Here is a 15,976-nt window from a genome sequence, read left to right as displayed (position 1 = left end):
CGACTCTTTTTTATTGGTCTGAAAAACTTTTACGCAGATTTTTTTTCCTGATTTTGATTATCGTTATCACTAACTGCAGTCGATTTACCCCAATTCTCTCAATAATCAGCAAATTTATCTGACTTTTGATTGTCTTTTTTTTTAATTTGGATAATTATAATATTTTTATATTCTCCATCATTTCAAGTTTTCATACAATTTCGGGATCTGTCCATACAAAGTGCTTTGGAATATCTATACTTTGAGAACAAATTTTTGATCTGATTTTTTGGTGTCTTCGGCATAATTGTAGCGTTGTAGGTAACTAGGTATTGCGTAGGACTCTGAATGAAAATTAGTTACACTGTGAAAATAATTACCAATTTCTGTTGATACGACTTTTCACACAAAAATAGAATTGCTCAAAATAATATTTTTTGAAAAATCTTATTTTTGTATTTTAGATGAAAAAATTGTAATTGTAAATTAATTGTAAATTAATTTGTATTGCACATTGAAAAAAAAACAGTTTTTTTAGTCTGCACTTTGCAGACTTTTTCTGTCAAATAAAAACAATCAATCAATCAATAATAATTTGAGGTATGGAACAGAGTGAAAAAATATGATTTTTTAAAAACGCAAAAAACCAAAAAAAAAAGTTTTTTTTGCAACTACAACCTGTGGGACAATGCACATAACGATCAGTCAAACAAAAAACTTGTTTGTTGTTTAAATTGCGTGCTCTTGTTTTTGTCTATTCAAGGTCAAACATAAAAACACATTTTTCTCTAATTTAAAAAAGTGACGACGATAGCGATCACGTCGACAAAATTTCAATAATATAAAATGAGATTATAGTTGTTGTGAACAGAAATGATGTTGGATATAAAGTCTCAATCTTTGAAAAATAGTTGTTTAAAATAATGAACAAGCAATATTCTTCAACCACTTAATTACAATTAACATTTACACCACATAACTTAACAACTAACACATCGTCCAAGAACAAGCTCACACACTATAATTGCCTCTGGATTTCAAGTGGCAAGCAAATACGGTACAGCTTATCATCCCCGAACACCCTCACAACCACGGCTTCTTGCACCCATCGCCGTAACTTGCCGTCCCCAGGTGGTTCTGCAGCCAAGGGTACGAGCCCGGGCACGGAACGTCGCAAAATTTGGCCCACCTGGTGGTGAAGTTGTTGTCCTCCTTTTTGCACAACTCACAGGACACGGGCCGACAGGTGGGGGCCGCGGGTTTACGACACTTTGACTTCATCTGAGACAGCGGAACGGGACTGCGGACCCAGTCGATCACCGTCGATCCGCTGACCTGGAATCGGTTTAAAGTTTTAGGGGGTGGATTCTTTTTAGTGGGGATTTCAAGTTGCAACATACCATGTAGACATCTTGAAGACCCTGCAGATAGTCCAAGAACATTTTGTACGCCTCAAAATGGACGGGGCTTACGTCGAACCAGGCCGCATGGACGTAAAACCCGAAGGGAGCTTTGTTGGTTAGATACGTTTGTTCAAAGTTGCTCTTGAAGTACTCGAACAGTTCTTGGGTAGTATTTGGCCTGTTGAACCAGCAAAAGTTGCATTACATCAGCACCATATGGTCATTTGAGGTTATACTTACATTCCAAGACATGTGTCTACCATGGCACAGGGAAACCCATCCTTGGTGGTCCACGTAATCATCGGGATAACCCAGACGCCCGGGAAGCTTCCCGTCGGGCAAGACCCAATGACACAATCCTGACTACTCTCGTAGTCCAACGTGTACGGCCACATTCCAGGAGACACGTGCGCCCTCGTTGGCATCGAGCAATCGTACGTAAACCCGCTGTCCTTCATCATCTGGAACGAGTTGTTGCCGGCCATTTGCAGAAAGGGCATCCTCAGTCCCTGCACGTGCCCTCCGGGAATCTTGGCAAACTTCTCCATCATGGTCCGTTCCCCACCAAACTCGTCGGCCAACTGGGCCACCGACGCATCCCGCCAGTACTGGGTGTTTGAGCTGTGCGAAATCGAATGCAACGCGATCTCGTGCCCGGCCGAGTACAACTCATGAACCAAACTGTAATCGGTGTACTCGTGGGACACGAAAAAGGTCGCCGCCACCGGACAGGAGTCGCTGTTTGTCCGACCAGTGAAAGCCTCCCGGTAGTACGGAACATTATGCACGGTGACCGCATCGTCGAACGTGAGCAGCACGAACTGAGGGGTGTCCTTTGACGCCAAACTTCCCGGAATTTCCGTTGAGGAACAACGGCAGTTTGGTGGTTTACAGTTGGCGTTACATTGAACGGCACTGGTTGATCTAATTCCGAGTGCAATTAGCAGCAGAAGCAAAAAATAGCACAACTTTCTGAAGCACATTATGAAACTAACTATGTCCGGTGATAAAGTGAACTAAGGTATGGGAAGTGCGGCTCGTTTTTATAATCGACTCGATTTTCTTATCTACTGGAAGCGTATAGAAACTACTTGTAAATCGTCACCACTTTCAAGTATCTCTATTGGAAAGATCCCTTTCGCTTGAATCGTGAAGTAGGTATTTGGTAAAAAGGTTTAAAATCCAAATACGTCACATGAAATTTTAACTGATCAAATGTTGAAAAGCTTTAGAAAATTCAGTTTCCTAGCACGGACAACGTCAGCGATTCTAGTACATAGAAGAACCATCCATCCCAAGTAACATTTTAGGCTTTACCATAGCTGTCACAACCGCCATAAAACCTATCAGCCAAAACCAACATTAAAACCACTTAGTCGTAACAGCCTCCCCAGGACCCCGATAAACTGCCCATGTTCGCATAAATGTCCCATATGCAAAAACAGCAAGCTGAGAAAAACCCATTTGAAGTTTGTCCCACACATAAGGCCTATTTATAAAACATTCATAGGAGTTCAAGGCTTTACAACTGAATCCTAACAACATCCTCAAAGCAATTCACTATTTTCAGTGTAAGAACGGGCCTTGACCGATCTTATGCACCAGGTTCCCGACTATTTGAAGAATCAATATTAAAAGAAAGATAGTAATTTATGAAGCAGATAAAGAAATTAACAATAATTAATAAATAGAGGTAACAAACAAGCTTAGATTGTATTGAGGGCAATTAACAGGGAAGAGAAATTATTCAAATATATAGATAAAGAAAAGCCACATGGTAAACAAAATTGACAACGCTGCCAAATTAAGGGAAAGCAGAAAGTTTGTTACAGCAGCATCACTTGGTAAAATAGAGTGGAAAAGCGTTGAGAAATAAGAGAATCAAATGAGTAAAATCGAAATCAAATGAAGGATAGTAAACAGAAGCCGCGTTAGAAAATCAGTGAAACAAAATAAACAGAAGATACAGTGAGTCAAATATTTGTCCGTACCCCCCCGTACGGGAAATGTTTGTGATATAAAAGTACATAAAATTCGACTAAAGTGCCATGTTTTATACATCAATCAACGCGGCAGAATGTCCTCTTTAAGACACTGTCATTGGATTTGCAAAAAACTTTTTCTTAAAAAATACAAAAATTGTTTACTGAAAAAAGTCAAAAAAAGAGGTCAAATAATTGTCCGTACCCCTAGTAAAAGTACAAAATCTGATCGATTTAAGTGAATTCATTTATGAAATGTTGTTTCAGTGTCAAATACTAGTACCTTTAGCCAGTTTTTGACAACTTTGAACTTCTGATAACTTTGTTTAGTTAATTTATATTAAAAATTGGATTAAATTTAGTTTTTTAAAGTAAAACTTATCAAAACATTAGTTTACAGGGGCGCCGACTCTGGGGGGGCACGGTACTTTTTGCCCCCCCTAAAATTTGGCTGGGGGGGCAGCCCATACAATTTGCCCCCCCAGAAATTTTGGAAGAAAAATATTCTTATATCAAATATAAAAAAATCACAGAAATAATTGAAAATAATATCTAAAACTAAAATGGAACATTGTTTGTACACACGGATGGAATTCTTGTAAGCGAATCCGTAAAATAGTTCAAAAACATTTGTTGTTTTCGAAATCGCTGAAATTTTATGAACAAAATCGTTTACAATTTTCTGGATTTAGATGCATTTTTATTCTAAGTTAACAACATTTTATCTATACCACTGTGCTCTCTAGGAAAATCAATAAGCTTAGTACAAGATCACAGAGTCATCGGTAAATGATTTGAGAGATTTCGTCAACATAGATTTAACTGATTTGCTCATAAGATTTCTATCTGTGCATGTTGTTTCAAAAACAAAACCAATGTACTTTTTCCATAGCACTTCATCTACAATCAAACTTACGCAAACTCTTGTGAAAACAATCATCATGTTTTCAAACGCAACATTCTGTGATTTGCCATTGTAGATCAGGATTTAGCGAATATAAACTGAAAGAATTTTCAAAATGGTCATTTGTTGACTGCTTTACATTTACAAAAATGCTGATAAATTCGATAATTTTTTGGGTAATTTTAGAAACGATTTGAAAAGATTTCAAATACATTTGTTAACCGCTAACCGTTCTATACCAATTTTAGCCCAAAAATACAATTGTTTCAAAAAAAGTAAATTTTTGAAAACTAGCGCACCGCTTTACTGAGAAACAGACAAATTAAAACCATACATACCATACCATACCAATCAGCTTAGAACACCATACGCGGTGCCCGTGCTGTATCAAGAAGGTTGTTCCATGTTGCTCGGTTCTGGGCTGCAGCTCGCCAGTCTCCTAGGTTGCAGATCTTTCTTAGGTCCGCCTCGATCTGATTTCCCCATCGTGCACGCTGTGCTCCTGCTCTTCGCCCTGTGCCGCCATCGGGTCGCGCGCGGTCAAAGAGCATCCTGACAGGATGGTCTTCGTCCATCCTCGCGACATGGCCGGCCCACCTGAGCCTCCCGATTCTCGCCAGGGTAACGATTGTCGGTTCTCCCAGCAGCGCGTGCAGTTCGTGGTTCATGCGCCTTCGCCACTCGTTCTGAGCTGTACGTACTCCACCGTAGATCGTTCGCAGCACCTTCCGTTCGAAAACTCCAAGGGCTCGTTCGTCCTCTTGCCGCAGCGTCCAGGTCTCATGGCCATAGAGGGCAACCGGTCTAATCAGTGTCTTGTACAGGGTCAGCTTCGTGGCGCGTTGCACTCGATCAGATGTCAAGGTTTTCCGTAATCCAAAGTAGGCGCGATTCGCGGAGTGGATACGAGTCCGGATCTCTAAGCTGGTGTCGTTGTCGGCCGTTACCAGCGATCCCAAGTACACGAATTCGCTCACCTCCTCCAGCACATCACCATCCACAGCTAAAGGGGTGAATCTTGGGGGGTCAACGTCCTTTGAGCCCCTCCCTTTCATGTATTTTGTTTTCGTCGTATTCATGGCCAATCCAATCCGTCTTGCTTGCGTCTTTAAGGCGGTGAATTAAAACCTAATCTGAGACAATTTCAATATAATCTTAAAAAAAAAAAAAAACAAAAAAACAAAACAAACAAATCGAACATAAATGGCAGAAGGCAATACACTTTTTTTTTTTTAAGATTATATTTCAATATAATCTTAAAAAACAAAAGTGTATTGCCTTCTGCCATTTATGTTCGATTTAAAAAAAAAATAAAAAAGGCTGTAGAAATTTTAACTGCACCCTCAAAAAAAACGCCAAAAAAACAGGAAATCAGCATTATTGAGTATTGGGATTCCATTTTAAAACATTTTTGGTTAAATTCTTAAATTCTTAAATTCTTAAATTCTTAAATTCTTAAATTCTTAAATTCTTAAATTCTTAAATTCTTAAATTCTTAAATTCTTAAATTCTTAAATTCTTAAATTCTTAAATTCTTAAATTCTTAAATTCTTAAATTCTTAAATTCTTAAATTCTTAAATTCTTAAATTCTTAAATTCTTAAATTCTTAAATTCTTAAATTCTTAAATTCTTAAATTCTTAAATTCTTAAATTCTTAAATTCTTAAATTCTTAAATTCTTAAATTCTTAAATTCTTAAATTCTTAAATTCTTAAATTCTTAAATTCTTAAATTCTTAAATTCTTAAATTCTTAAATTCTTAAATTCTTAAATTCTTAAATTCTTAAATTCTTAAATTCTTAAATTCTTAAATTCTTAAATTCTTAAATTCTTAAATTCTTAAATTCTTAAATTCTTAAATTCTTAAATTCTTAAATTCTTAAATTCTTAAATTCTTAAATTCTTAAATTCTTAAATTCTTAAATTCTTAAATTCTTAAATTCTTAAATTCTTAAATTCTTAAATTCTTAAATTCTTAAATTCTTAAATTCTTAAATTCTTAAATTCTTAAATTCTTAAATTCTTAAATTCTTAAATTCTTAAATTCTTAAATTCTTAAATTCTTAAATTCTTAAATTCTTAAATTCTTAAATTCTTAAATTCTTAAATTCTTAAATTCTTAAATTCTTAAATTCTTAAATTCTTAAATTCTTAAATTCTTAAATTCTTAAATTCTTAAATTCTTAAATTCTTAAATTCTTAAATTCTTAAATTCTTAAATTCTTAAATTCTTAAATTCTTAAATTCTTAAATTCTTAAATTCTTAAATTCTTAAATTCTTAAATTCTTAAATTCTTAAATTCTTAAATTCTTAAATTCTTAAATTCTTAAATTCTTAAATTCTTAAATTCTTAAATTCTTAAATTCTTAAATTCTTAAATTCTTAAATTCTTAAATTCTTAAATTCTTAAATTCTTAAATTCTTAAATTCTTAAATTCTTAAATTCTTAAATTCTTAAATTCTTAAATTCTTAAATTCTTAAATTCTTAAATTCTTAAATTCTTAAATTCTTAAATTCTTAAATTCTTAAATTCTTAAATTCTTAAATTCTTAAATTCTTAAATTCTTAAATTCTTAAATTCTTAAATTCTTAAATTCTTAAATTCTTAAATTCTTAAATTCTTAAATTCTTAAATTCTTAAATTCTTAAATTCTTAAATTCTTAAATTCTTAAATTCTTAAATTCTTAAATTCTTAAATTCTTAAATTCTTAAATTCTTAAATTCTTAAATTCTTAAATTCTTAAATTCTTAAATTCTTAAATTCTTAAATTCTTAAATTCTTAAATTCTTAAATTCTTAAATTCTTAAATTCTTAAATTCTTAAATTCTTAAATTCTTAAATTCTTAAATTCTTAAATTCTTAAATTCTTAAATTCTTAAATTCTTAAATTCTGAAATTCTGAAATTCTGAAATTCTTAAATTCTTAAATTCTTAAATTCTTAAATTCTTAAATTCTTAAATTCTTAAATTCTTAAATTCTTAAATTCTTAAATTCTTAAATTCTTAAATTCTTAAATTCTTAAATTCTTAAATTCTTAAATTCTTAAATTCTTAAATTCTTAAATTCTTAAATTCTTAAATTCTTAAATTCTTAAATTCTTAAATTCTTAAATTCTTAAATTCTTAAATTCTTAAATTCTTAAATTCTTAAATTCTTAAATTCTTAAATTCTTAAATTCTTAAATTCTTAAATTCTTAAATTCTTAAATTCTTAAATTCTTAAATTCTTAAATTCTTAAATTCTTAAATTCTTAAATTCTTAAATTCTTAAATTCTTAAATTCTTAAATTCTTAAATTCTTAAATTCTTAAATTCTTAAATTCTTAAATTCTTAAATTCTTAAATTCTTAAATTCTTAAATTCTTAAATTCTTAAATTCTTAAATTCTTAAATTCTTAAATTCTTAAATTCTTAAATTCTTAAATTCTTAAATTCTTAAATTCTTAAATTCTTAAATTCTTAAATTCTTAAATTCTTAAATTCTTAAATTCTTAAATTCTTAAATTCTTAAATTCTTAAATTCTTAAATTCTTAAATTCTTAAATTCTTAAATTCTTAAATTCTTAAATTCTTAAATTCTTAAATTCTTAAATTCTTAAATTCTTAAATTCTTAAATTCTTAAATTCTTAAATTCTTAAATTCTTAAATTCTTAAATTCTTAAATTCTTAAATTCTTAAATTCTTAAATTCTTAAATTCTTAAATTCTTAAATTCTTAAATTCTTAAATTCTTAAATTCTTAAATTCTTAAATTCTTAAATTCTTAAATTCTTAAATTCTTAAATTCTTAAATTCTTAAATTCTTAAATTCTTAAATTCTTAAATTCTTAAATTCTTAAATTCTTAAATTCTTAAATTCTTAAATTCTTAAATTCTTAAATTCTTAAATTCTTAAATTCTTAAATTCTTAAATTCTTAAATTCTTAAATTCTTAAATTCTTAAATTCTTAAATTCTTAAATTCTTAAATTCTTAAATTCTTAAATTCTTAAATTCTTAAATTCTTAAATTCTTAAATTCTTAAATTCTTAAATTCTTAAATTCTTAAATTCTTAAATTCTTAAATTCTTAAATTCTTAAATTCTTAAATTCTTAAATTCTTAAATTCTTAAATTCTTAAATTCTTAAATTCTTAAATTCTTAAATTCTTAAATTCTTAAATTCTTAAATTCTTAAATTCTTAAATTCTTAAATTCTTAAATTCTTAAATTCTTAAATTCTTAAATTCTTAAATTCTTAAATTCTTAAATTCTTAAATTCTTAAATTCTTAAATTCTTAAATTCTTAAATTCTTAAATTCTTAAATTCTTAAATTCTTAAATTCTTAAATTCTTAAATTCTTAAATTCTTAAATTCTTAAATTCTTAAATTCTTAAATTCTTAAATTCTTAAATTCTTAAATTCTTAAATTCTTAAATTCTTAAATTCTTAAATTCTTAAATTCTTAAATTCTTAAATTCTTAAATTCTTAAATTCTTAAATTCTTAAATTCTTAAATTCTTAAATTCTTAAATTCTTAAATTCTTAAATTCTTAAATTCTTAAATTCTTAAATTCTTAAATTCTTAAATTCTTAAATTCTTAAATTCTTAAATTCTTAAATTCTTAAATTCTTAAATTCTTAAATTCTTAAATTCTTAAATTCTTAAATTCTTAAATTCTTAAATTCTTAAATTCTTAAATTCTTAAATTCTTAAATTCTTAAATTCTTAAATTCTTAAATTCTTAAATTCTTAAATTCTTAAATTCTTAAATTCTTAAATTCTTAAATTCTTAAATTCTTAAATTCTTAAATTCTTAAATTCTTAAATTCTTAAATTCTTAAATTCTTAAATTCTTAAATTCTTAAATTCTTAAATTCTTAAATTCTTAAATTCTTAAATTCTTAAATTCTTAAATTCTTAAATTCTTAAATTCTTAAATTCTTAAATTCTTAAATTCTTAAATTCTTAAATTCTTAAATTCTTAAATTCTTAAATTCTTAAATTCTTAAATTCTTAAATTCTTAAATTCTTAAATTCTTAAATTCTTAAATTCTTAAATTCTTAAATTCTTAAATTCTTAAATTCTTAAATTCTTAAATTCTTAAATTCTTAAATTCTTAAATTCTTAAATTCTTAAATTCTTAAATTCTTAAATTCTTAAATTCTTAAATTCTTAAATTCTTAAATTCTTAAATTCTTAAATTCTTAAATTCTTAAATTCTTAAATTCTTAAATTCTTAAATTCTTAAATTCTTAAATTCTTAAATTCTTAAATTCTTAAATTTCTAAAATTTTTAAATTCTTAAAAAAATGATTGATGTATCATAATTTTGAAATTTTCGATTTTATTTAAACATTGAATTTTATAGTTATTTCTTAATTTCTGGTTTTTTTATTATTTTTTTTTCTTAACATTTTTAAGCCTAGAATGTTTAACCCTAGAAGTAGTATTTTAGAATTTTTTTAAACTATTATTTTTTTGGAATATTGAATTTTGTTAATTTTTTTTTTCTAAATTGCTGATTTGAAAAATGGATGTTTTTTTTAAATGTGTATTTGTATTTTAAAATTTCTGGAGTTCTAAATTTTTGCTGTTTACTTTTGTTTTTTTATTTTAAGAATATTTGTATTGTTGAATTTCTAAATATCTGATTATTTTTATTATTGACTGTTACTTCTAGAAAATAAGTGAGAATATGCCAATTTTCGAATTCCCCAAGCAAAACATTCTGACCCAGAACGGTACAGAAATTCTCAGCACGGAAAGTGAAAATTTCAAATTTCAGACTAGGGACTAGTAATCGGGCTGTAGTGGACGAAATTGGATGCTTCAAATTGCAAGAGGTGGGTTTTTTTGTCCTCTATCTGATCACCACAAAATTTCCCTCCGAGGGGTTGAACCGGTTCCGGGACAATCCGGATTGTTTAACGGTATTTTTCCGAAACAGTTTTTTTGGTCGAAAAATGTCCATAAAAAAGATGAAAACAATGTATATTTTGAACAAATATTGTTGAAACTTGTTCAATACAACACAAAATAGCAATTTTATAAAAATAGTTGTTTATAAACTAATGTTTTGATAAGTTTTACTTTAAAAAACTAAATTTAATACAATTTTTAATATAAATTAACTAAACAAAGTTATCAGAAGTTCAAAGTTGTCACAAACTGGCTAAAGGTACTAGTATTTGACACTGAAACAACATTTCATAAATGAATTCACTTAAATCGATGAGATTTTGTACTTTTACTAGGGGTACGGACAATTATTTGACCTCTTTTTTTTGACTTTTTTCAGTAAACAATTTTTGTATTTTTTAAGAAAAAGTTTTTTGTAAATCCAATGACAGTGTCTTAAAGAGGACATTCTGCCGCGTCGATTGATGTATAAAACATGGCACTTTAGTCGAATTTTATGTACTTTTATATCACAAACATTTCCCGTACGGGGGGGTACGGACAAATATTTGACTCACTGTAGGTGGTAGCTGAGAATGGAGAGAAGAGAAAACCCCGTTGTGCGATGTTTCAGGTACATCCACAGCAGTTGACTCAACATACTGCGAATCAAAACAATACCGTCTACAATCACAAATTACTTCCCTTTCCCACATTGTCACGCCCCTTTCTTTTAGCCGTCTCGACTTTGACCCGCGGTGGTCAAAGGTTTACGATCCGTTTCCACAGGCCACCAGCTAGGTCATCATGAAAACCAAGCCAACGTGGAGGTAAGAAAATAGGACACTTGCAAGGAACCAGAGTTATACTGTCTTGATCAAGAATGATCTAACAGGACTACGGACGTAGTCAGTGACGCTCCTTCCAGGATGTTCCTCGCCTGAGCGTCAACTGAAGAAGTATCATCAACATCATTCGCCCTTGGCCTGCAACAACAGATATTGGAGGTAATCAACATTATTTGAAAGCTCGCAATTGGTGGCTCATATTCAGCTGCGGAACCGGGACCGTGGTGTAGGGGTAGGCGTGGTTGCCTCTCACCCAGTCGGCCTGGGTTTGATCCCAGACGGTCCCGGTCGCAAATTTTGAGACGAGATTTGTCTGATCACGCCTTCCGTCGGACAGGGAAGTAAATGTTGGCCCCGGTCTAACCAAAGAGGTTAGGTCGTTAGCTCAGTCCAGGTGTAAAGGTAAGAACAAGATTGTCCGTCAGGACTGAACGCAAACGCAAAATTTTGCGCCTGTCATCATAGCCTGCCAGTCATCGACCATTGAACAAAGCAACCCCTGCAGATTGTTCGACTGACAGTTGATGGAAAAATCGAACTGGCACAGCGTTCTGCGTTCACCACTGCGTCGAACGGACAATCTTGCTCTTAGCTTAAGAGTCGTCTCCCTGGGTCCTGTCTCGGTGAAGTCGCTGGTAGGCAGCTGGACTCACTACCCAAAGCTCGTCAGTTCGAATCCCGGGGTGGATGGAAACTAAGATGTAAAAAGAGGTTTGCAATTGCCTCAACAATCAAGCCTTCGAACACCTAGTTTCGAGTAGGAATCTCGCAATCGAGAACGCCAAGGCAATGCTGTAAAGCGAATAATTTGATTTGATTTTATTTTAAATTCTATTGATAAATGTAGGGGAGATAGAGCCAAAAAAATAACTCGCTTCATAAAAAATAATTATTTGTAATCATAGTTTTTAATGTACAAAAATATTTTATTGCAATTCTTTGAAAAAAAAAATGATCACATTATTTATAAACATTATTCGCTACATAAATTGTATCAGAAATTCAGCATAAATAAGTGTTTTCGTCAAATTTCAATCAAATTTTTCAGTTCTCTATTTTTTCATCTAAGATGGCGGTCAATCACATTCAGAACAAACGTTTAGCGCCATATTTATGCACTTCTAATAGAGTAATCTACGTGCGTATGTATTGCGTGTACGTACACGAAAATAAAGTGAGGTTAAATTTTGTCAGCCAGCAAAATCAAATGGTGCGCTATGTGCGTATGTGAAACGTCATAAAGCTCTATTGGCCGCGTTACAAGCTTTTTAAGGAGCTTGTGGTTTCAACTAAGCTTTTTGCATGCGTAATGGCACTTGACAGCTAAAACACCCTTGGTTTTAAAGAAGCATGCGATAAAACCGTTTGGCATGGCACTGCCATTGGGTTTTCAAGACTTTTAAAACTTTCATTAAACCATATTGAAAGCCATTTAACTTTTATTGTCACAAGGTTTTTCGTTTTTTTTTTCATAAACCCTGTTAGAACCTATTAATTAGCTCTTGCTTCTTGGTTGTGGTGAATGCCCAAATAAAACTTACTGACTTCGCTAAGTATCGATCATCATTACAATGTTTAAAGTTACCAATCTCTTCCGCTATACTGTGCTTTAATGTTCAACACTTCCTACAAGTTGAGCTTTCAAAAGCAGGAAGTCCTGCGAGCATAGAAAGCTCACAAACACGTCTCAATTTATCAAAGCTCAATGTCTTCCAGCCCTACCGAAAGGACGCTGAAGAATTATGATCTGTATTGTCGATTACCTGCAACTTGTCAATAATAAATATTATGTTAAAAATTACAAAGTAAAGTAAAATCATAGAATCGAATATTAAATTTTTCAAATGATAGCGTTAAATTCAAAATAAAATTATTAGTTCTCAATCTAATTTCAACGCAAACGACAATACTACACCCCACAAGCAAACGTCATATTTTCCATTTTGTTTTGCTATTGAATTTCGTTCTCCCGGTTCAACCCATGCAGTTACGATTATACAACAAAACGTGAAGGTTCTGCATTGGATCGGTGTAAAAATAAGTTTTCTAGTTCTAGTCAGTGTTTGCCAAGATGTTATCACTCCGGCTGCTCACTCGGAGCCTCGGCCCACAGATAAATCACGAAATTTCACACAACCTTCTGGCCGGCAACCGGTCCTCCCTCCAGACGGCCTTGCGATGCCTAAGCAGTCAATCGCCGGCCTCGGACAGTGACTTCAAGGTGTACTACGGCATCCTGTCGCCGCAGATCCGTGCCGTGAAGGTGTTTTCCCTGGCCACCAGCATAGGCGGAGTGATCGCGCAGCCGATTCTGCTCGAGCAGGCCAGCAAAATCGGCGGCACTCCCATGATCGTGGCCATCTGCGGCATCGCCGGGTTCTTCACCTTCGTCACACCGCTGCTGCTGCATTTGATCACGAAACGGTACGTGACGGAGCTGTACTACGACGTGACCACGAAGGAGTACACCGCCAGCACGATTACCTTCTTCCTGATGAAGCAGCAGGTGAGAACCTGGATTTGAAATTGGTCTATTTTAATTAATTTAACCCATTGTAGACCAAGTTCAAGCTGGAGGACGTGGTGGTACCGGAAATACCCGGTATGTTCACCACCTTTATGGTGGGCAAAAAGTCCCTGTTTGTGGACCCGAAGCTGTTCCCGGATCCGACGCACTACATCAAAATCATGGGCTACGACAAGCCGATCGATTTCAAGTTCGAGGAGGCGCGGCAAAGTGCAGCGCAGGAGGACGACAAAAAGTGAGGATTGTTAGATGGACATGCTAATAAATAGATTGAAGGTTGAAACTTTGTTGTTTTAAGGTCGGAGAAGGTGTCCTTCACTTTGGGGGCAATGACTGTCTATGATGGTTCTGAATTCAGGGTTCAAAAATAGTAAATTGAAATGAAAACAACGCAAAGAAAACCGTTTTTTGATTGAAACATTCTGAATCAAGATTTGAATGTTTTTTTCTAAAACAAACATAGCCGCCGAATGGCCGATCTTGAATGATGCCTTCCAGAGCCTTATTTTTTTTTTTTTTTACTTGATTTTGCCCTCTAAGACTCAACCTCGCCTTAAGGCTCTGGAAGGCACCATCGATCGGCCATGTTTGTTGTAGAAAAACATTCAAATCATAATTCAGAAGTTTTCAATCAAAAAAATGTTTTCTTTGTGTTGTTTGTAGAGGCATTTTACAAATAGTGATTATGTTTTCATTTCATTTTACTGTTTCTGGACCCTGATTTCAGAAGCATCATTGACCGTCATTGACTCAAAACTGAAAGACACTACAGTGAGTCAAATATTTGTCCGTACCCCCCCGTACGGGAAATGTTTGTGTTATAAAAGTACATAAAATTCGACTAAAGTGCCATGTTTTATACATCAATCGACGCGGTAGAATGTCCTCTTTAAGACACTGTCATTGGATTTGCAAAAAACTTTTTCTTGAAAAATACAAAAATTGTTTACTGAAAAAAGTCAAAAAAAGAGGTCAAATAATTGTCCGTACCCCTAGTAAAAGTACAAAATCTGATCGATTTAAGTGAATTCATTTATGAAATGTTGTTTCAGTGTCAAATACTAGTACCTTTAGCCAGTTTGTGACAACTTTGAACTTCTGATAAGTTTGTTTAGTTAATTTATATTAAAAATTGGATTAAATTTAGTTTTTTAAAGTAAAACTTACCAAAACATTAGTTTATAAACAACTATTTTTATAAAATTGCTATTTTGTGTTGTAAGAGTCTCTATTGAACAAGTTTCAACAATATTTGTTCAAAATATACATTGTTTTCATCTTTTTTATTGACATTTTTCGACCAAAAATATTGTTTCGGAACAATCCCGTCAACAATCCGGATTGTCCCGGAACCGGTTCAACCCCTCGGAGGAAAATTTTGTGGTGATCAGATAGAGGACAAAAAAACCCACCTCTTGCAATTTGAAGCATCCAATTTCGTCCACTACAGCCCGATTACGAGTCCCTAGTCTGAAATTTGAAATTTTCAAATTCCCCAAGCAAAACATTCTGACCCAGAACGGTACAGAAATTCTCAGCACGGAAAGTGAAAATTTCAAATTTCAGACTAGGGACTCGTAATCGGGCTGTAGTGGACGAAATTGGATGCTTCAAATTGCAAGAGGTGGGTTTTTTTGTCCTCTATCTGATCATCACAAAATTTTCCTCCGAGGGGTTGAACCGGTTCCGGGACAATCCGGATTGTTTAACGGTATTGTTCCGAAACAGTATTTTTGGTCGAAAAATGTCAATAAAAAAGATGAAATCAATGTATATTTTGAACAAATATTGTTGAAACTTGTTCAATAGAGACTCTTACAACACAAAATAGCAATTTTATAAAAATAGTTGTTTATAAACTAATGTTTTGGTAAGTTTTACTTTAAAAAACTAAATTTAATCCAATTTTTAATATAAATTAACTAAACAAACTTATCAGAAGTTCAAAGTTGTCACAAACTGGCTAAAGGTACTAGTATTTGACACTGAAACAACATTTCATAAATGAATTCACTTAAATCGATCAGATTTTGTACTTTTACTAGGGGTACGGACAATTATTTGACCTCTTTTTTTGACTTTTTTCAGTAAACATTTTTTGTATTTTTCAAGAAAAAGTTTTTTGCAAATCCAATGACAGTGTCTTAAAGAAGACATTCTGCCGCGTCGATTGATGTATAAAACATGGCACTTTAGTCGAATTTTATGTACTTTTATATCACAAACATTTCCCGTACGGGGGGGTACGGACAAATATTTGACTCACTGTATCTACTATCTCAAGACGAAAAAAATCTATTTTTCAACAAGCGTTGATCTTGAAAAAGTTCTCCCAATTCCGAACGCCAATCTCAGTAGGAATACTTATACCTAAACAAATCAGGAAGGAGAACTCCTTAAGTTTCAGAAAATGTTTATAAGTTGTATAGAAAAAGTACGTAACTTAGT

At 32.0% G+C, this 15,976-nt stretch overlaps 2 protein-coding genes across 2 annotated transcripts; one reads left to right on the top strand and one right to left on the bottom strand.

The window, feature by feature from the left end:
- Positions 1–916: 916 nt before the first annotated feature.
- Positions 917–2,409, bottom strand: LOC120426142 (chitin deacetylase 8). Its single transcript, XM_039590859.2, has 3 exons — positions 1,623–2,409; positions 1,380–1,560; positions 917–1,314 (listed from the first exon to the last, which is right to left on the bottom strand). The coding sequence occupies exons 1-3, from the start codon at positions 2,363–2,365 to the stop codon at positions 1,063–1,065; spliced, it is 1,176 nt and encodes a 391-aa protein (XP_039446793.1). The 5' UTR covers positions 2,366–2,409; the 3' UTR covers positions 917–1,062.
- Positions 2,410–12,962: 10,553 nt separating this feature from the next.
- On the top strand, positions 12,963–13,811 carry LOC120426140 (transmembrane protein 70 homolog, mitochondrial). The gene is made up of 2 exons (XM_039590857.2): positions 12,963–13,507; positions 13,561–13,811. Exons 1-2 carry the CDS (start codon positions 13,073–13,075, stop codon positions 13,765–13,767), a joined length of 642 nt encoding a protein of 213 aa, XP_039446791.1. The 5' UTR covers positions 12,963–13,072; the 3' UTR covers positions 13,768–13,811.
- Positions 13,812–15,976: the final 2,165 nt, after the last annotated feature.

Source organism: Culex pipiens, chromosome 3 (assembly GCF_016801865.2).
Source record: "Culex pipiens pallens isolate TS chromosome 3, TS_CPP_V2, whole genome shotgun sequence".
Taxonomy (NCBI): Eukaryota; Metazoa; Arthropoda; class Insecta; order Diptera; family Culicidae; genus Culex; species Culex pipiens.
The sequence above is the reverse complement of the archived record's forward strand: the minus strand, read 5'-3'. Positions and strand labels throughout refer to the sequence as shown.